Raw genomic sequence first — 20,995 nt, forward strand, 5'->3', positions numbered from 1 at the left:
CCTCAACTGAGCACTCACTGAACTCTGGTTAGGCTCTGAACCAACAATATCTTTATTTAAACTATCTAATGATAATAGATTTTAAATGAAAGGTGAATGTCTCTTGCCATAGCACCGAGTCCAAGTTCAAGTCTCCTGCCTTAACCCAAAATCTAAATAACAAGATGTCTCTCCTTATCCTCAACTTAATACCCATTTCCTTTGAAACCTATCTGGTCTCCAAATCCCACAGGGTTGACACTGTTATCATCCCGTGCCCTGTGTGTTTGGACGGGGCGGTCCAGACTGGGGAGCAGCTTGTGGGAATGCTTCCTCGCAGCTGAGCAGCCTTCTGTGTGTGCGTATGAGTGTCTGTTGTGAGCTTATTGTGTATACGTGCTCGTGTGCGTTCCGGTGCTGCGGGGCGGAGGGCGGGTGCTGTCCTTGTAACCGCTCACCGTTCCCCCGGCGCCATCAGGCCCTGAGTGACAGCCTCCTGCTGTGTCTCCCTCGCTCATATTATTTGCATGCATATCCTATTAATACACTCCACTTCTCACACTGCAGCACAAATGACTCTGCTTTCTCGGATGACCACCAGTGTATACACATAAAAGTGATTTATTAAAAGCATAATTGTGTGCAGTTTGTGACAGAATTAATATATGCAAACCAATTTATAAACCAGCTGTATTGATCAGCCACACTTTTTATCATAGGAACAGTTTATGGATGTTTGACAGATTTCCTTTTACAGTCATTATAATGACATTAAAGAAAATGTATACCATATTTTCCGGACTATAAATCACTCTGGAGTATACGTCGCACCAGCCTTGGCAACTACCTGGGCATGGAAGCTCTCATTTGCGAACTGGTTCCTCTGGCTGTGGCCGTCTAGCTTTTGGCCAGCAATTAGCTTTTTTTGTTTTCTTCATTGCAGTAAGACTAACCTCTGCTTTTCGCTAGTACCTCACAAGTTTCTCGCTCACTCCAAACTTTCTTTCTGCTGCTCGATTACGTTTTTTTCTTTATCTTCAGTGGTACAGGAGTAGCAAATACTCTAGCAGCTGTCAGTGTGAAAATAACAAACACGTGAAATATATATGAGTCACACCTGCGTATATGTCGCACCCCGAGCCAAACTAAGAAAAAAAGTGTGACTTATAGTTCGGAAAATACGGTAAATCTATTATCTCATTCATTATAGCAACATTTTTTCTGTAACTTTGCTGTTGATTCTAGTCAGCAGGCCCAGGATCAACCTCTTTGTTGTCAGGTAGAAGCACATGGAGAACTTCAGTGACTAACTTGATGGGAACAGGATACCCCATTGTGACATCACTGCAGGAGTGAAGCTGCTAATTCCAGTCACATAATTGCACCTTTTGTTCTGTGACATGACATTATTTTACCTTTTTGATGTAGTATCTCACTGCTAAAACCAGTTCTCACCTTGCACTATGGTATTAAGGTAAAACACTGATATGCTCCAGTCTAAAGATGTAGTGGAGCATTGAAAATCTCCTGGTCACTCTCTTTGTCTGCTATGGTTGGGTACATCCCAGTGTGCTGAGCTAGATGGTCCCTCAGGAGAGGAACACCAGCCAAAATCAACCCTGTGGAGCGGTCAACAAAATGCTGTGGAAAACAAGTCTTTTGTTTAGTCAGGGGTTTAGATAAAACATAATATGACAATGTTTGTCTCCCTCATATTGATCAATCTTTTAATCCATTTTAGATTAATATTAATGTTAAAGGAACTATACAGAGTTTAAAAAATGTTAAAATTATGCATTTTCTTCCCCCTACATGTTCCAGCCATGTCCTAATGTGTAGAATGAGCCCAGACCAATTCGCCACAATTGCCTCTAAAATCCTGCACTGTCACGTGCCGGCATGCACGAGCTTAATATAGAAGCTGCAGTTACGCATAAGGCCTGAGATGGCATTAGTGAGCATAAAATCACAAACTTGTATCTAGCCCCTGTAAAAAGAACAAATACATATTTCCTTCACTAATGTGGTTTAAAATAAACAGAAAATGTTTTCCAATCCAGTGCTATTTAATATATATATATATATATATATATATATATATATATACTTGCACACAGTAGACCCCGGTTCGAATCCCCGTTGGGGAAATGGGCTGCCAGTGTGGGTCCTTAGGCAAGACCCTTCACGCTACTGCCTACCTCATACAATGATGAGAGACAATGAAATGAATGACATGCCGGCTCAGACGTCGCCCGGCCAAACAAGGTCTGCGTCAGGTGCTGGGGAACCAGAGCACCTCGATGTAAAATGGGCTACTGGAACAAGGCGGAAATGGGCGAGATGCGAGAACAGGGCTCTGATGGAATGCTACTACTCCAGTAACCCTAGCCAGAGGGGCTACATGCAGAGGATGTGGGAGAAATGGTTACTTCGAAACCCACAGTCCAAACTCACGGCGAAACAACTAGTAGCTCAGTGTTCCAACATCCACAAACGGCAACTGCTATCACAACTTGAGATCGACGAGGTACAACACCAATGCTCCGGCAACGGGGAGCCAGGACACCAGGTTAGAGGGGAGTTAACACCAGCCCTCCCAATGGAGATTGGGTACGAAGCCCCAATAAGCGCAATCACGCTGAACGAGGCAGCGACTGACCTGAAAAATAAGATCATGGCAAAAAAAATGTCCAGCAGGCAACCACGAAGCCAATTACAGAGGCTAAGAGAAGTACTGTCAGAAAGTCTCCTAGAAGATGTGAATGCAGCTCTGAGAGCAATTCCTACATCAACCATCACTGAAACCAATGAGCTGATATACTCCACAGAAGCAGTGATCCTAGAGACACTTGGCTATCGGAAGAGCAACCATGAGATGAAATACCCACCATGGAAAAGAAGGCTGGAGGATAACATCAAGGCAGCACGGAGGGAAGTGAGTCAATTGACAGAGGCCTTGAAAGGTGCAATGAAAAAGCAAGTACCCAAAAGGTACAGCCAGATGCCCATACCTGAAGCATTGGAAACTGCCAAACAAAGGCTCCAAGCCTTGGCCAGCCGCCTAAAGAGGTACACGAGAGACAACGAAGCCAGACGAGTAAATCGTCTGTTTGCAACTCAACCAGCGAAAGTGTACGCTCAGTGGCAGGGTAACAATAACAGAGCAGACCCACCAAGGCTGGAAACTGAACAGTACTGGAAAGGCATATGGGAGAAGGAGGCAGCACACAACAGTGATGCACAGTGGCTGGTGGCTCTGAGAGAGGACCACAGCAACCTCCCTGAACAGAATCCAGTTACCATCACAGTGGCAGACGTCCAAGAAAGAGCCTCAGGTATGAAAAATTGGACAGCACCAGGCCCTGACATGATACACGCCTACTGGCTTAAGAAACTCACGGCTCTCCATGAGCGCTTGGCAGCGCAAATGAACCAGCTGCTGAGGGATGGGAATCACCCTGAATGGTTAACCGAAGGGCGCACAATCCTGATCCTGAAGGACCCCTCAAAGGGTACAGTCCCATCCAACTATCGGCCAATAACCTGCCTCTCCACAACGTGGAAGCTCATGTCCGGCACCATAGCGGCTAAGATAAGTAAGCACATGGATCAATACATGAGCACAGCTCAGAAGGGAGTCGGTAAAGATACCAGAGGTGCCAAACACCAGCTCCTGGTAGACAGAACAGTCGCTCGAGACTGCAGAACCCGACACACTAACCTGAGCACTGCCTGGATTGATTACAAGAAAGCCTACGACTCAATGCCACATACTTGGATCATTGAATGCCTGGAGCTATACAACATCAACAGGACTCTAAGAGCCTTCATTGCAAACTCGATGAGGTTGTGGAAAACCACCCTTGAAGCCAATGGCAAGCCACTTGCACAAGTCTCCATCAAATGTGGCATATTCCAAGGAGACGCCCTGTCCCCACTGCTGTTCTGCATAGGTCTGAACCCCCTCAGCCAAATAATCAACAAGACTGGCTATGGATACCGACTCAGGAACGGGGCCACCATCAGTCACCTCCTCTACATGGATGACATCAAGCTGTATGCTAAGAATGAGCGAGACATCGACTCACTGATCCATACCACCCGGATATACAGTGCAGACATTGGGATGTCATTCGGACTAGAGAAGTGTGGTCGGATGGTGACTAAGAGAGGGAAGGTAGTCCACACAGAAGGGGTCTCACTCCCAGAAGGAACAATAGCAGACATTGAGGACGGTTACAAGTACCTCGGAATCCCACAAGCAAATGGCAACCTCGAAGAGGTGACAAGGAAAGCGGCTACGGCCAAATACCTCCAACGAGTAAGGCAGGTCCTAAGAAGCCAGCTCAATGGCAAGAACAAGTCCCGGGCAATAAACAGCTACGCCCTACCAGTAATCAGATACCCTGCAGGAATAATAAGCTGGCCAAAGGATGAGATACAGACCACAGATGTTAAGACGCGAAAGCTCCTAACCATGCACGGAGGGTTCCACCCCAAATCCAGCACCCTGAGACTGTACGCTAGCCGTAAGGAAGGAGGCCGAGGATTAGTGAGTGTGAGAGCCACTATCCAGGATGAAACATCCAAGATCCATAAGTACACCAAGGACAAGGCTCCGACAGATGACGTGCTCAGTGAATGTCTCAGACAATGGGGAACAGAAGATGAGGTGCTGGAGGTCCCGTCATGGGAGGACAAGCCCCTACACGGCATGTACCACCGAAACATAACTGAAGTGGCGGATATACAGAAATCCTACCAATGGCTAGACAGAGCCGGACTAAAGGACAGCACAGAGGCACTCATCATGGCTGCACAGGAGCAGGCCTTGAGCACCAGAGCAATAGAGGCCCAGATCTACCACACCAGACAAGACCCTAGGTGTAGACTGTGCAAAGAGGCCAATGAGACAATCCAGCACATAACTGCAGGGTGTAAGATGCTGGCAGGGAAAGCTTACATGGAGCGCCATAACCAAGTGGCTGGTATAGTGTACAGGAACATCTGTGCAGAGTATGGGCTGGAAACCCCAAGGTCAAGGTGGGAAACACCTCCAAAGGTGGTCGAGAATGACCGAGCCAAGATCCTGTGGGACTTCCAGATACAGACGGACAAAATGGTAATGGCGAACCAACCGGACATTGTGGTGGTGGACAAAGAGCAGAGGAAAGCCGTTGTGATCGACATAGCAATACCAAGCGACTTCAACATCAGGAAAAAGGAACACGAGAAACTAGAGAAATACCAGGGGCTCAGAGAAGAGCTGGAGAAAACCTGGAGGGTGAAGGCATCAGTGGTGCCCGTGGTCGTTGGGGCACTCGGGGCAGTAACCCCCAAACTGGAGGAGTGGCTCCAGCAGATCCCAGGAAATACATCAGACATCTCGGTCCAGAAAAGTGCAGTTCTAGGAGCAGCAAAGATACTGCGCAGAACCCTCAAGCTCCCAGGCCTCTGGTAAAGGACCCGAGCAGGAGGAAAAAAAAAAGAGACCGCCCGCGGAGGGTGAGGAAGAGGTTTTTTTTTATATATATATATACATATATATATATATATATATATATAGGTCTCCAAGGTCCTCACTACACTGCAAACAATGAGCTGTTACTGCCACAAGGTTGACTATACAACAGACCTGCCTGCTGACTATTGCAGATGGTTGTAGATTAAATATATAGAGAGTAAAGCCATACAAACATTTCACACATGAATAAGTCATTTCATCTACCTGTGTTCTGTGTCTCCTATTAGCTTCTTGTCTGATTTCACTACAGCCATAAATATCCTTGTTTGCCTTCCTCTAGTTAGCCTCATCCAAGCTGTAACATAACTGACTTTAACATTCTTTAGTGCATATTTCCTTAAGTCCATAATTCCTTTCATTCTTTGGTTCTATCTTGCAGTATTTAAGTCGGATGACATTAAATGAAATGTTTGACTTTGTAGATTTCCGAGGCAGCAGCCTTGTGAAGTCGATGTTTCAGTCATCGACAAAGCCCCCGTCGATGTGGGTCAAGCTGGTCTTTGTTCAGACTCAAGTCCAGAATGAGTTAATTAAAAGTGGGTAATATTATTTCACTTATTATCTCCATCTCTGATGAATAATAATTCTGCCCAAATCTCGCCATTTTGAGATGAAAAACTGAACGCTGATTGAACAGGCTGTCTCATTTGCCTGCAGTGGGTCTGTGAAAAGAACTGGTGTTTCCAGAACACTAAAACCTGAATTTAAATTGTAAAAAAAGAAGCAGTGAACAGTTATCCAGAGTACGTCATGCAATAATTAGACAATCTATATAAAATGACAATTAGCAGCTGAACTGATCAGTTCTAAACCAGGTCTAAATGAGGACTGAGGCCGGATTAGACCGTGATTATCTCATCACCTTTGAGATGTCAAAGAGCCGCAAAAGCAGGACTAAAGAGGCCCATGAGGCTCTAAAACATAGGCTCCAAATGTCTTCCCCTGGTCATCTCCATTCAAAGACACTGATGTTTAAATATGCATGTTAAAGTGAAGTGGTCCATCTAAATTGCCTTCATTTAATGAATGTAGTCAATGCTTATGTGTCAAAGTCTGTCAGCCCTGTGACTTTGTGACATGGGCACAGGATGTGACAAAGAACTGTAAATGTTCATAAATGTAGCATCATTTTTCCACTTTTTAAAAAAAATATAAACTCTGACTTAGCACAGGCATTATACCATCAAACTATGCAACAATTCAGGAAAAACATGCACAACCTTCTCCATTCACTTTTGTATTTCTTCACAGTAAGATAAAACAGGTGTGAATGCATAGATTTATGACTGAATCGCCATCCCGTTAAAAACATCCTTTTCTTAGCCTGTCCCCCGATGCTGTATTTGTCCTGAGCATGCTGTGAGTACTGCGTAGTGTAGAAGAGTCATTACCTGCTGCACAAGTTTAGCTCAGTGCTGCGGCTCACAGCAGCACCGCGCCTCTGCCAGATCGGCCGTGCATATTGAGTGCAGTTTGCTGTATATTTGCTCCTACAGGCTTTTGGAATTGCTTTCATCGTCTCGCAGGCTCCATTTAGATGAATGGAGGGTGGCTAACCTCCAGTGGTCCTCTAATAGGAAAATTGATGGCTGAAAAGATTTGAGTTAAACAGCTGGAGAACAATAACCCTGTGGGCTATTGGGTAAAAATGCAGGAATCTGATTTGCTCTGGTAAACCGTAGCTACAGAAGAAGGATGCTTCACTGAGGCGTAGAGCAACAAAAGGGGAAATCTTGTGTATCAAGCCGTTTAACTGTTTCACAAGAGACATTGTCAGTGGATTCAATTTAAGAAGCTCCCAGATCATCCAGCGTTTTATTGAAATCGTGTCGAGTTTCACAATGACTGCTGTTGTTTACTGTCAGCTATACAAATTCAAGCCAAACCACATGTGTTCCCCGCAGTGCCGAGTGTCCTCGTCTGGGAGCCTCTGCTCCACAGGCACATGAGCTTCACATACTGTTAGTGCCACAGCCCGCTGACTCAACCTGTAGTCTGAACCACAAGAGCGGAGCTTAGATCACCCCCTTTAAACCTGTTCTGAGTAGTGTGACTGAACTGTGCATCTTTGGCATCAACAAATGTTGGTTCCGAAAAGAATCGTGCATGGCGTGTCCTCACAGCGCAACAGAAAGCTATTTGGCCTTCTGCAACACTATTGTTTATTTATTTATTTTTTAGATATCGGAACATTATCAGTCTGTTTTATGGTTCAGGAATGCTGACTAGAGATAGCAGTTACTCAAGTTTGCTAAAATAGCATTACAGGTGCTCGTCATATAATTAGAATATCTTGAAAAAGTGCATTTACTTCTGTTATTCAATTTAAACTGTGAAACTAATATACGCTAGGCTCATTACATGTAAAGTGATGTCAAGCCTTTATTTGTTATCATGTTTATTACTATGGCTCACAGCTTGTAAAAACCCCAATTTAAAATCTCATAAAATTAGAATATTTTAAAAATGGACTGTAAGCCATAATCATCAAAATTATAACAAAGGCTTGACATACCTCACTTTGCATGTAATGAGTCTATATCATATATTGGTTTCACATTTTAAGTTGAATAACAGAAGTGCTGCTGCTGCTGCTGCTGCCGCTGCCCCTGCCGCCGCCGCTACCGCTGCTGCTGCAGGAGGTTTTAATGGCTCCGACACACACCTGTGACTTGTTTGATTGTAATTAGCGTCTGTATAAAGTCAATGGGATTCTCAGCTTTGGAGACATAATCATATGCTTTCCTGAGGAGCAGATAACAAACAACCACGGTCCTGTTACCATGGCACTTGAGAGCCTCAACATCAACGTATTGTCACTTTTTGTCATTATTCCATTTTGCAACCTTTAATTTGGCATATTTTAGTGATTTTTGTGTTTCGCAGGGCGCTATTACAATGTGAATAAAATTCTGCATGATTTCGGCTTTTGTTGTGGACTAATAGACGGCCCCTAATCAACCCCCAAATATGCTACAATAACAACGACCAAAAGATCGCAGGAAAAATACTCATGTCAGATATTTCAATAGTTTGAGAACCAAGCCATTAAGAGCTAAATCAACCAGGTATATTATTACAGTCCACTCAATCAAACGTGCTAGATTTTCTTGTCATAAATGCCATCTTGATTATTGTTTGATAGGATCAGGATCACTTGCTAGAGATTGCTTTGTGGCTGTGGAGATTTCGGATTCCTGTGCTTGTTGCACACTGACTCACTGGCTCATCCTTTGAAGAAGCTACATATTTTGTGGTGAAACATCGGCAATTATGTATAAGAAGTGTTGGGGATTCAATTGATTGGACTTTTTAACAATGCTGGCTGTGCTATTGAACCAGGTGGGGCTGTTTTTGAATGTTTTTTTTTTATTTAGGCAGCACGGAGTCTCCAGAACTGGCCCCTCCTATCTGTATGCTGTCTCGCTGTGGGAGATTAATCCCTCGACAGCAGTGTCATCCGTGAATTTAATGATCTGACAGTTTGGTTGGGCAGTCATATGTTAGCAGTGAGAACAGCAGGAGTCTCAGGACACAACCTTGAGGGACTCCTGTGTTCAGAGTTGTTGGTGAAGAAGCGACTGTGGATCCTTACAACCTGCTCCCTATTGATAAGGAAGCCCAGCACCCAGTTGTACAGTGATAGTTTGAGTCCAAGCAGTTCCTGTTGGTTCACAGGGGTCTGTGAAATGCTGGTGCTAAATGCCGAGCTAAAACCCAAGAAGTGAAGCATGACGTATGTGTCCTGTTACTCCAGATGAACAAGCCTCTGATGAACCACAACCATATCAATTAAAAAAACAAACACATTTTTATAACCAGAAAAGGGGAATTAGATTGTACATGTTATTAGAAGTGTACATGTAAAAACTTCAAAAAGTGTGAAAAAATATGGAAATGGGTGACTAATTAATTGTTATGATGTTAATTTCTAGTTTATTAAGCAATTAGCAATTCTTTTTTAGACGAGAAGCATATGCAGAAGTAATTCCAAGACTTACTTTGTTTACAAATTGTTCTAATACCCTAATACCCAGCAATTACCAGCCTGTCATTGGGATGTAATGGAAATTCTAGTTAAAAGTCAGCAAGCCAAACATAATCACTGAATGTCTAAGAGACTCAATGAGACACGAGCACATGTGACAGAGGATGACAGCAGACAACTTTGGTTTTTAAGCTTTTTTGTTGCATTGCGCATTCACAGAGTGTCTTGAAAATAGATCCGTGACAGTGATGCAACAGCAAACAACATTGGAAATAAGAGTAGTTTATAGATTCCCGTCGAAATACGGGGAAATAGCGCTTCATCCACAGCTGCGCAAAGCCTCGAAGCCAGCACTGGCGCTAAAGGGCCCAATTTAATGCTTTGCTATTCTCTGTTTATTCTGTCTTCCTTAAAGCTTCATTTGAATCCAATTGTTAAAAAAAGGAGGAAGAAGTGTTTTGCCTGAGTACTTGTTTTCTTTAGAGAATGCTGCCCCTTTTACAAATGCTGCGAGCCAATGTAAACTTCCCACACTCGCGGCACTTTTAATTTCTGGCTTCAATTGCCACATCTTTGAAGGCGCCATCCCACATTCGCACCATCTATCTCTGTGATCATTCCCAGCCCCCACAACTCCCAACAAAATCTGCACATATGTGGCTCTGCTCTGTGACGTTTGCGAATATTACAATTTTTAATGAAGTGAAACGCATCAGAAAGCCAGACTCAGCACAATTGTCCCTCCGAGAACAAAAATAATTCACATTTTATTTAATGGACGTGAGGCAGATGTTTTATTAGATTTGGGGGCTGTGTGTTGAGACAGCTGGCTCTGATGTGTGCGTCCTTGCAGCAATGAGGTGAATGTGCTTATAAGATTACTTTTAGAATTGGCACAAAGGCTCATTTCTGCACCTGGTCTTTGAAATACACTTCAGTCAGAATGAGAAATTTTAGTTGACCATAGAAAGATAACAATATTTACACATGTACACTCAGAGAAATGCACCATGTTCTGTTCAGATGCTGTATTTGATAATATTCGTCAAACAATTGAACAATAACATTATTTCACACATTTACAGCTGAAAAATTGTATTCATGGCTTGAAGAGGTTAAACATCTTTTATTGTCAAGAAATTCAACAATCTTTGTCGACGCGGCCCGTTTCTTCTCCTCATGTGGCTGAGATCATTAAAAACACATTACCTCTGCATTTGATCACTAGCACATCCCATCATATACTTAGACAAATGGAGCTCTTTGATGGAGCCCAGACCATTCAATGTGCTGCAGGCTGGATTCAGCTGGTGGTGGATGAAACATAAAACTTCACCACAGGAGACCCACGTGAGCATCCTAACACCAGGGCTCCATTCATTAGGCCTTAACTGGAGGTAATTTACGAGTGTGGACGGACAGGGGCAGTAAACTGCTGCTGCGCTGGGCCGAGTGCAGCTGCTGCCTGTGCGTCTGATCATCACAATGATGCACTTTATGTTAAACCATAAACATTTGAATACACAGCAGCTTTAACATCGATGGTGAGGAACGGGACGAGTTTATCACCCATTTGTTGTGTTACTGTGATTTTAGATTGAGGTGTTCTTTTCTTAATAAACCGTTCTATGAATACAGTCCTGCATGCGGTGTATCCTGTTGTGTCTGTTACAGCAGAAGCTATGCTGGTCCACATTGTGCTGAATATTCACAGTCAACCGGCCTATCTGTCTTGACAAATTGCAACTCATCCAGTGTCAGTGGCTTTGACCTTCCAGGGTACAGCTATTCCCATGACAAACTTTTCTATCAGACACTTTCCCAGTGCTGGCAGCTCTTGCTTACTTTGAGCAGAAACTTTGATTTATTTGCTGTGATGTACTCTTTCTTGTGACATCAAACTTTGGTGAATAACCCCGACTAAGGCAACCCCTCATCAGCAGGGCGCCCAGAGAGAAGAGCCTGTATTCCCTTCAGACCTAAGCACATATTATGCTTCCAACTGTGGCACACAAGAAACTGGGCCAAACATGCATGAAATGCATGAGGGTGTCTCTGAACTCCTCGGCACAATTTAGTTTCCTTCTCGCACTAAAGGTTATTTTTAAGACTCACCTAACTACTTGTGGTTCATGGAGCTTTCAGACTGAAATTATTCTCACTATTTTGCATTCTCAGAGGAGGCACAGCACTTTGGGGACAAAAGGAGAGACATTTCTCAGTTGTGTTGCTTTCAAAACCAGAGTGAATAAGGAATAATAGCCAATAATCTTTTCATTTTTAGCACTTAAGTTTCACAATTCATTGTAATTATTGCAAACGTTTTGTCACCTGCTCGCTCTGTTGCTCATTGTATTCTTAAAGATTCTGGACAAGAATGTTTGCCCCTATGTTTCTGAGCAGCCTGAAATACTATAGAGATTTAAATTTTAATAGATCTGTGGCTGGACGTTATCTCTTCTGCTTAGGGCTGATCATTTATTGAACATGCTCCATCAGTTTGTATTACTGTATAAAGCAATTGACAACCTTGACTGCAATAAAAGTTATGGGGCAGCATGTTCCAGTAATTCTTGGTTTACATCAATCAGACAGCGCAGATCTAAAGCATATATCTTCTTTTTATTATTTCATGCCCAGAGGTAATTCAGTAATTGTTCTTGCGTACACATAATTCAATGCCTAGCCACATTTGATCCATAAGCAGCCGTGTAAACCTCTGCTGTGTAGTGCCCTTTTGTTCTCACATCACCCACTCCTTGTTGTTTGCTTGTCTCCGATACAAACCTTTTTCCCTTTCATCGTCGGTCGCCCCTGGCCTGCCGCATGGATTGTTGTGTTGGAGCCTTTTCAGTGTGCGCCCTGGGGAGAGCGCGGGGCTTTAGGGGGCTCAACATCAGCCAGGCCGGGTTTGCTCCTCGCTCCTATAGAGGCTGGGGGGACAGACACGAGACAAGGCGCCAAGACTGAGATCCTCTTTGGTTTGAGCCGGATCATATAGGATGGAAACACAAAGAAAACACAAACCTGGCATGCCTTTCAAAAGGGGAATTAATGTCAAATTTAGTAAACATCTATATGATATCTTTATTTTCTCTTTTAATTATTCATACAACACGCTTCTCACTCTTCATTATTTAGCGTACTTTGTACAATTGATTGTTGGTTATTCTTTTCAGCTATTCATTACTCTCTTTTCTTTTATGTCTCAGGATGTTGGGAGGCTGAGAAGAAGAATGGAGGCCGTGCCGAGGCTGCGTGCCGAGATAACCTATGGAGAACTGACGAGCGCTGCGCTGGATGGAGGCCAAGACTTTGGACTGTGAAGGCGAGGAAGCGCATTGTAACGGCGATTACTTGTGCAGCTTGTTCCCTTACACAGAAAAGTAAAAGACACCTGCAATGTGCCGGCTCTGCTTTCACACTTACGCTGCTCAACAATGGCAAAAGGAATCCAGATAGTGTTTCAAGGCTGAAGAAAATAGTATTTGTGGAATATATAGACTTGTTATTGTGAGGCGATTGGATTCTGGACTATATTTAACTTCTTTGAAAGATAAAAAAGAACCATGGCTTTCCAGTTAGTGTTGCTAGCGGGCTTGGTGCTAACAGGATTAGCGCTGAAATACGAAGGGGGCCCCGGACAGTGGACTCGCTACGCCCAGTGGGATGCAAAAACAACAGGCGAGTTGAGCTTCATCCTCAAAACAAATATTAGCAAAGCGCTGGTGTTGTATCTGGACGATGGCGGGAATTGTGACTTCCTGGAGCTCCTCGTCGTAGATGGGAGACTGCATTTGCGCTTTACCATCCATTGTGCCGAGCCGGCCTCCCTCCACACGGAAACGCGCGTCAGTGACCAGCGCTGGCACCGCGTCCTCGTGTCCCGGGACCACAGGGAGACCAAACTACAGGTGGACAACGAGCTGAAGTCCGCAGAGGTCAAGTCCAAGCGGAAGGAGATGGTGGTGGAAAGCGACATGTACGTGGGGGGGATCTCTCCGGACGTGCGCCTCTCCGCTCTCACCTCCAGTACGGTCAAATATGAGCCGAGTTTCCAAGGCTTCATCGCTAACCTGAAGCTGGGGGAGGCGCTGCCGGTGCTGCTGGACGGCCAGGGGGTGCACAGCGATCTGGAGTACATCTGTGAAGAACACTCGCCCTGCAGTCACATGGGACAGTGCTCTGTCAGCCAGGGAGAGGTGCTGTGTGACTGCATCAACACCAGCTACAGGGGGAGGTACTGCCAAGAAGGTGAGAGCTTTTAGCCCAGAGCTGCATGTTTGTTCTGCTGTCATTCGTCTTAAATAATGATATTGTCAATGTCAGACAGGCTAACGCAACAAATGTGAATCTGCCATATCATCTCTGTAGGCACCTTTCTATCAAATGTAGCTGTTTGTTTTGAAAATTATGTTTCTATGTTAGATACTTTATTCTCCCTGTAGGATTACATTTTTTTTTTTTTAAGATTTTCAAGAAATGTTCTGTCAGTCTGCAGTGAGCGTCTAAAGTGCTCTACATCTATGACATGATCACACATAGGCAGCATGTATCACTGCTACGTAACACAGAATACAAAGCATTACAGTTGTGGATAGCAAATAGGAACAATACTTTACTGTGACACACATAGTTGAGATTGTGATCCTCATCTGAAAAGGCTGTTTTATGTGATATGTACTATGTTTCTAGCCAACGTCACTCCATGTAAAGTCGTGCAAAGACTAAGGCAGAAGAAGTGCACTTTCTTCTGTAGCAATTGAGCAGTCCATAAGAGAAAATTGGCCCCTGGTTTCCTTTCAGAAAATGTGGTGTTAAAGTACTGTCCTTAAAGTAGTACAAAATGCAGTTCTGAAAGAAATTGGTCAAACTTATAGGTTTGTTATCATAATAATAAAGACACAATGTTTCTGTTCATTCCCTCTTAATCATAAGGGACCTCCACATGACACATGATGTTTTTTTTTTATAACTGTTATTCACAAAAGAAGCTTCTCTGAAAATAAAAGTGTAAAAACTGCTATTATGCAATTATGCATTATCAAAACAGTGTGAGTCTGCTAACAGCGTTATTTTCATTGTTTGCTAGATTTCAAATTTGATTCAAACTGATGCCATTGTAAAAAAAAAAAAAAGTATCAGAACATTTGGAAATACACAGAGAGTCTTCTGGTAAATGTGGACGTAACACGATGCTTTCTCAGTCATGTCTTGTTTTAAAAAGGGCAGAATTTCCCTCATAGTTAAATGTCAAACATATAACTGTAAATATGTGTTTCTTCTACATTAGCTGCTGCTGCACTGCGCTTCACCGAAAAATCAATAAAACCCATTTAAAGTGATCCAGGTCAAAGCTGGATGTGGCAGTACTTACAGCAGAGCCCTGAGTGACAGGAGACATCTCCTTCTCATCCAGGATTACTTCTGTTTGGTTTCCTTCAAATGTTATATATGTATGATAAAACTCAGGCCAAAACTGCCCAAACTAAATACACTGGTCTCCACCTCACCAGCTCTGGCTATGGTCTTACTTTCAAATTGAGCGGTATGGTAGTGCAGTGGTTAGCGCTTGTGCTTCACAGCAAGAAGGTACAGGGTTCGAGTCCCACCTGGACGGGGCCTTTGTGTGTGGAGTTTACCTGTTCTCCTCGTGTCTGCGTAGGTTTCCTCCGGGTATTCCGGTTTCCCCTACCACTAAAAACATGTACAATATTCAGGGAAGAAAGAGAGTGAGTTTGAGAGTGCGAGTGTGAGACAACGGATGCCGCGTGGTGAAAAATACTTTACAAACATACAAAAAGTGCTGTGCTTAGTTTAAAGTTTAACTTTGGGTCACTGCAGCCCTGCCAGTACATCAACACATTGTAACTTTTGTACTTTTTGTACTTGCTACAAAACAGAGAACTCTAGCTAAAATAGACACGTTTCATATAGATAAAAATGTGCTTTATTTGATGATGAGAGGTCTTTTAATATAGAGGATATCATTGAAACATATAAAAAATGAATAATTGTATGTGTTTTCTAGAGGTCGACCGACATATCTCGCCGATATTTGGGAATTTTTCGATATTGGCAATCGGCCGATCTAACACCGATAAACCCAATTACCCAAAAGTGATAGAGGATTCCCATTTTTGCTCTGGAAAGGGCTCAGTCTGAGCTTTGATATAAGCCACAACTTCTGAGGCCTTAAGGGGACTGAGAAAAATCGGACTGAAAATCAGTCTGAAAAAAGTCTGTTAAACACAAGTTTCACTGACTAAACCACAATGAATTATGGACATGCTGCGCCTCATTTTGAAACACAGATCCTGGAGTATTCAATCGCTGACTTAGTATTAACCTCCGCAGCTGTATTTTTGAAGACCTTAATGCCGCGGCTAACAACAGTAGCCTATTCTAAAGCTAGCGGCCGGATGCTAATGCTAATCAAGGCTGGAACAGAAAGTATGACTGGATCACTTAAAGAAATTAAATAAAGTCGGAGCCAAGTGTTTGTATTTTATTTTATTATTTCAAGGATATTTAGGGTTTAAAAGCCTAGTGATCCTTGTTTAATGTTTGTACATTAGTTTATTAATAGATATAATTGATAAATGATCTTTAACATCTGAAGACTGTATTGATGTCACACTGCGGTAAAAGAGGACCATTCACTTTTTCACTCAGAGAAAGCCAGGACAGGTTTTTAATACTGTATATCAGCCTTATGCCCCTAATAAAACGCCCGCTGCTTTTCACAGTTCAACACATTTTACAGTTTAGATGCTTCATATACAGGATCATAGACAAGAAATTTAGAATTAAAACATTCGGCCAAATGTATTGGTGAAAAATATTGGCCCTGCATATCGGCATCGGCCAATTAAAATCCAAAATAATTGGCATCAGCCTAAGAAAAACCCATATCGCTCGACCTCTAGTGTTATCCTATAATCACATTAATTATTGCAAAGAAGACTGTTTGCTTTGCGCTGTTTTGGATTGTTTTATGGGCTCTAAGACAAAGCTTCACTGCTGTTTGTAGTAATTCCTCTAATGCCACAACAGGCACAGACTGTTGTTGTGGCAACACATTATTGCATTACACTTTACAGTTTCTTTACCCACCAGTACAGTCACTGGAGACGTGCTATAAATAACTCACACATATGAATATTTTGCTTTTTTACTACCATTCAAAAGAAACATAGACTATGTGATGGACCATACTCTGAAACCTGTAATAGACAGTTTTTAATCAGAATAGAATCAAAATCACAATTTGATTTGTTGGACATACAAATTGCAAACAGCAAATATATCATTCCCATGGGGTCCCATGTATAAAACCTGTAATCCCTGTCGTTTAGCCATTGTTATTTCCTGTTTTAAATTGTCACTGAGGATGTTAGTTGAACTCTTAACCGTGGCCCAAACTCATGTCTAACTTAACCAATGCATTCCCATCATCCTGATTGTTCACAGGAGTTTATAGCCACATTTTTCAACTTACATTTGTTTTCCGTCAGAGTATTGCAATACAATGCAGACAGTGCACAGCTGTCTGTCTCTTCATTTCACAGATGTCTGAATACAATATGCTGCAAGAGGCAAAACAGATTTCACTTTACAACTGTGAACTCATGATATATTCTCAACATTATTCAGTATAGACAATATAAGTATTCGAAACAAAGCTACCACAGCCCATCCCCCCATTACCACTGACTTTGCCAGCCTGTGGTTATGTTTCTACCACCAGAGCATATCTTGGCTCACCATACATTAATATTTTACCTACCCCTGTCATGTGTATATTGTAGCGCACCGATAGTGGGGGTTTTATTGCAAACAGTCACATGTAATGAATATGTATTAAGCTGTTTAATGTGTCTCTGTTTCTCTATGTCCTCCCGCAGGTACCCAGAAGGAAGTGGAAGGTAAGGCAATGCATTATAATGAGTACAATAACAAGAGCAATATGTATTTCCTTCCTATTTTTTATTTTATTTTATTATTTATACACGAGGGCCAACACCACAGCATCCCTTTACGATGCTTTGTGTGTGTTCTGGATCTTAAGGGTGTTTTTGTTTTATTTTTGATTGTCAGTTTGGACTGCAGTTCTGACATCCAACAAAATTAAAAGCTGAAAAGGAAAAACTAAAAAAATAAAATAAATCTGCTGTCACTGGTCAAGGGGGTCGCAGAAAAGCGCTCTATGTGCTGGATACGCTCTTTGTGTGGCTGATCAGAGAGCTCAAGGTGACTGGAGAGGTCTGCATAGTGAGTGGGTGGTGCGCATAATGGAGAACATTCATGTTGCACACCACAAAGACAACGCCGATGATTGAGATTTAACTTTTTTACATAAATCATGTTTATTTGGGGTGTCATGAACTCCTCCGTCAAGCTGATGTTAATCTAAATGGCCCTGCTCATTCAAATTAAAGGGGAGATAGACTCACAGGCCATTTTACTTGGTATACCCCATACCTATTTAAGTCGCCCTTGGTCATCTGCACCAAGGTGGCTATGATATTAGATTGGTTTAACAAGTGAAGAGTTCATTTGGAAAGACAAGTGCCATAGAATTAAAAAAAAAAGAATAGGTGTGCTTTTCATTATCCTTTTGTGCAACAGTGTTTTTAACGGCAAGATCTAGCTTCACGGCATATGTTTTACTAGCCTTACCTGCAGAGTACGGTAACAAAAAAGGAAATAAAGGATTTAATATTGTATCTTCTTTTGCAAAGATACCCGTTTTTTTTGTGTCTTTTTTGTTTTGTTTTTTCATTTTTGCAAATTAGCTTATCAAGTGGTTTGAATCGGATTTATTGTATAGCTGCACCACACACTTTTCACTCACCTTTTTCTTACCTTTTGGGACCTGAAAACTTTACAACTTGTGAAGTGAATTCGATCCACACTTGACTCATGTGCATAACTTCAAATCATAACAACGCCGCCCAAGAAGTGACTTCCTGTTTCAATCCAACACACCAAAATAAAAGCACACAGCTTGCAACAGTACAGACTATAATTAAATTTCACACATTTTAAGTGCATTGTGTTAATAGTTTGGCAGAAAGAAATTTGAATTAATGAACTGCTGAACTAATGAATAAGATGGTGCTTTTATTTTGGCGTGCTGGATCGAAACAGGAAGTCGCTTCTTGGGCGGCGTTGTTTTGATTCGAAGTTATGCGCAAAGTCAATTATTATTATCGCTCAATAACATAATAAAAAACAGGTTGGGAATCATTGGTGAAAAATATAGGGAACTTGAAATGGCTGGAAATCAGCTACATGACAATAATAGTACCCTCTCTACCTCTATAATCCTGACACTCAACTTTAGAGGATGATAAGCGGAAATGATAAATGTTATTAATAACGTTCGAATGGGTGTACCTAATGAAGTGGCCCATGATTGTGCTCCATCAGCGTGTAGTAGTGGTGCAGAACTGAGCGATTCTGTACAAAAATAACTGCCTTGTGCTGTTTATATGGAGTAACCTGAAAGGGGCAAACCATTAGCTTTTTGACAGAATCAGGTGAACAAACACTGACACAGGCGCTTTGTGTTATCCTCAGAGACTACACTCTACAGAAGAAAATCTTTGCTTTTGCGGCACACTTGTAGCCTTATTATTGATGGGAAAAAGCAGGGTTTAATTTAGGGAGGTGACATTTTGAAACTAGGGCTAGACAATATCAAACCAGATCATCTGTTTAACATGCACTTTATGTCCACTGTTCTTTGATACGTAACCCTATATGCCTTTGGTAGTAGTTATGTGACAATTATGCAAGTACATTCAAAATTCAACCTAATAATGGCTTTAAGGCAAATTGAGGAAAATACTGACTTAGTTGCACATTTTAAATGCTGTGGAAGATCCTATTATTTTTGCGAAACTGCTTACAACATATGGTGGCGCCTATTTGTAAGCAAACAAGTCAACTTTTAGATTAACTTCTCATCTTCGGCTATATAAGAAAAGTGGCCTTTACATTTGGAGGATCATGACACACCTAACCAGCGCCCTCAGGCACTCCGAAACCTTTACGACAACATTTAGATCATGTTAACCCGGGGGAAAGACGTACATCTGATAATCAACTGTAATTGAAATGGACTGGCTTCTAACGAGGTCTGAGTGTGGAAACCAAGATTGACGAGGAACATTTGTTTAGCCCTGTCAGAGGAAGCATCCATCTCCCCGTGAAGGGCCGTAGTGTGTTGTGAGGGGGGAAGCACACATGATAAATCACTGTGGCCCAACGCGCACCTGCTTTGTCAAAATGGGCTGGTGACACCTCAGGCAAAAATAGACCCATGTGTTGTGTCTTTAGCGTAGAGCTGTATTGAATATGAATGTTGGAGAGTAACATTAATCAACGTTTCTGTGTAAGCTATGGTGGCTTCACAGTATATTTCTAGAGAGTTTATATTATTTGTGTTTGCCCGTTCTATCCTATTTGTGTATGGATATAATTTACATAATTGTCTGTGCTCATATGGTTTTCTTTTTTGAATGTTTGATGATGAAAGTAGTCTCTTATTATGATGTTACCTCATAGCTAATTTTAGACCTGATGGTGTTTGTATAGACATGTTGAATATCTTTCGTGGACAGATTAGTGTGGAGATATGCAAATTACAGCTTTCATGCTCAATGTGCTGATTAAGTTAATCATTCAATTGTTTGATGAGTTTTGAACAATGAACATACTTTGCTTAGGCCTAATGGGTCCAATGTCCTGGTAATGACCTATAGAGACTGGGATGTTGTATTTAAAGCAGAACTAAGTAACTCATGCCCCTAGAGGCCATAAGCGCCACTGCAGGTGTCATAGCATGTTTTGTTTTACTCATTAATCTTCCGTGAGAGTAAATATTACGCTGATAGAAAAGACAAAGAGAGAGAGGGATTTAGCCACATAGCATAATTGCCCAAGTCATTTTGTATTGTTACAATGACAATAAGAGAAAAACAATGTGTTTCCTAAAAATGTCTTTTTACATTTTTTTCCAAAAACAAAACAAAAATGAGTTATGAATTATGCTATGTGGCTAACGATTACACAATGGAGATACTTTTTTTTCACTCAAACTTGGCTGTAAACACTGCTTAAGTGGCACTAGCCCGCAGTTAGCTTTACCCGTTAGCTTCTTCTTTGTGATTCTATTAGTGTGTATTGCTACTCCGACCTGGAGGCAGTGAAGTTGCAAGGGTGGTTTTAAGGCCAGAAACACCAGGGGTAGATGAAAGACCCCCCAATCATTCCATTAACACTTGTATGACCCCAGAGGGACTATGAAAAGGATTTATTATTTAAAACAAGTTAGTTCTTCTTTAAAAGTAAAAAGTAGAAGTTTATTTTAGTTAGTTATAGTTATATTAGTTTCAATGATTTGAATGACTTAGGGCATATCTTTTTATAAAGCTGCTGTAAGATTGTGCATTATGTTGAAGTCTTGTTTTAGTGTTTTTCATGTTAGAAAATGT

At 42.0% G+C, this 20,995-nt stretch overlaps 1 protein-coding gene across 1 annotated transcript in view; it reads left to right on the plus strand.

Moving 5' to 3' along the window:
* nrxn2a (neurexin 2a) overlaps positions 1-20,995 on the plus strand; it is a 147,455-nt gene that overhangs the window by 21,364 nt on the left and 105,096 nt on the right. The window contains 2 exon segments of the mRNA XM_079566610.1: positions 12,704-13,745; positions 17,399-17,419. Of these exon segments, the coding sequence (XP_079422736.1) occupies positions 13,061-13,745; positions 17,399-17,419 (706 nt within the window). The 5' untranslated portion in view covers positions 12,704-13,060.

The sequence above is a fragment of the Gobius niger genome, assembly GCF_951799975.1.
Source record: "Gobius niger genome assembly, chromosome: 11".
NCBI classification, from domain to species: Eukaryota; Metazoa; Chordata; class Actinopteri; order Gobiiformes; family Gobiidae; genus Gobius; species Gobius niger.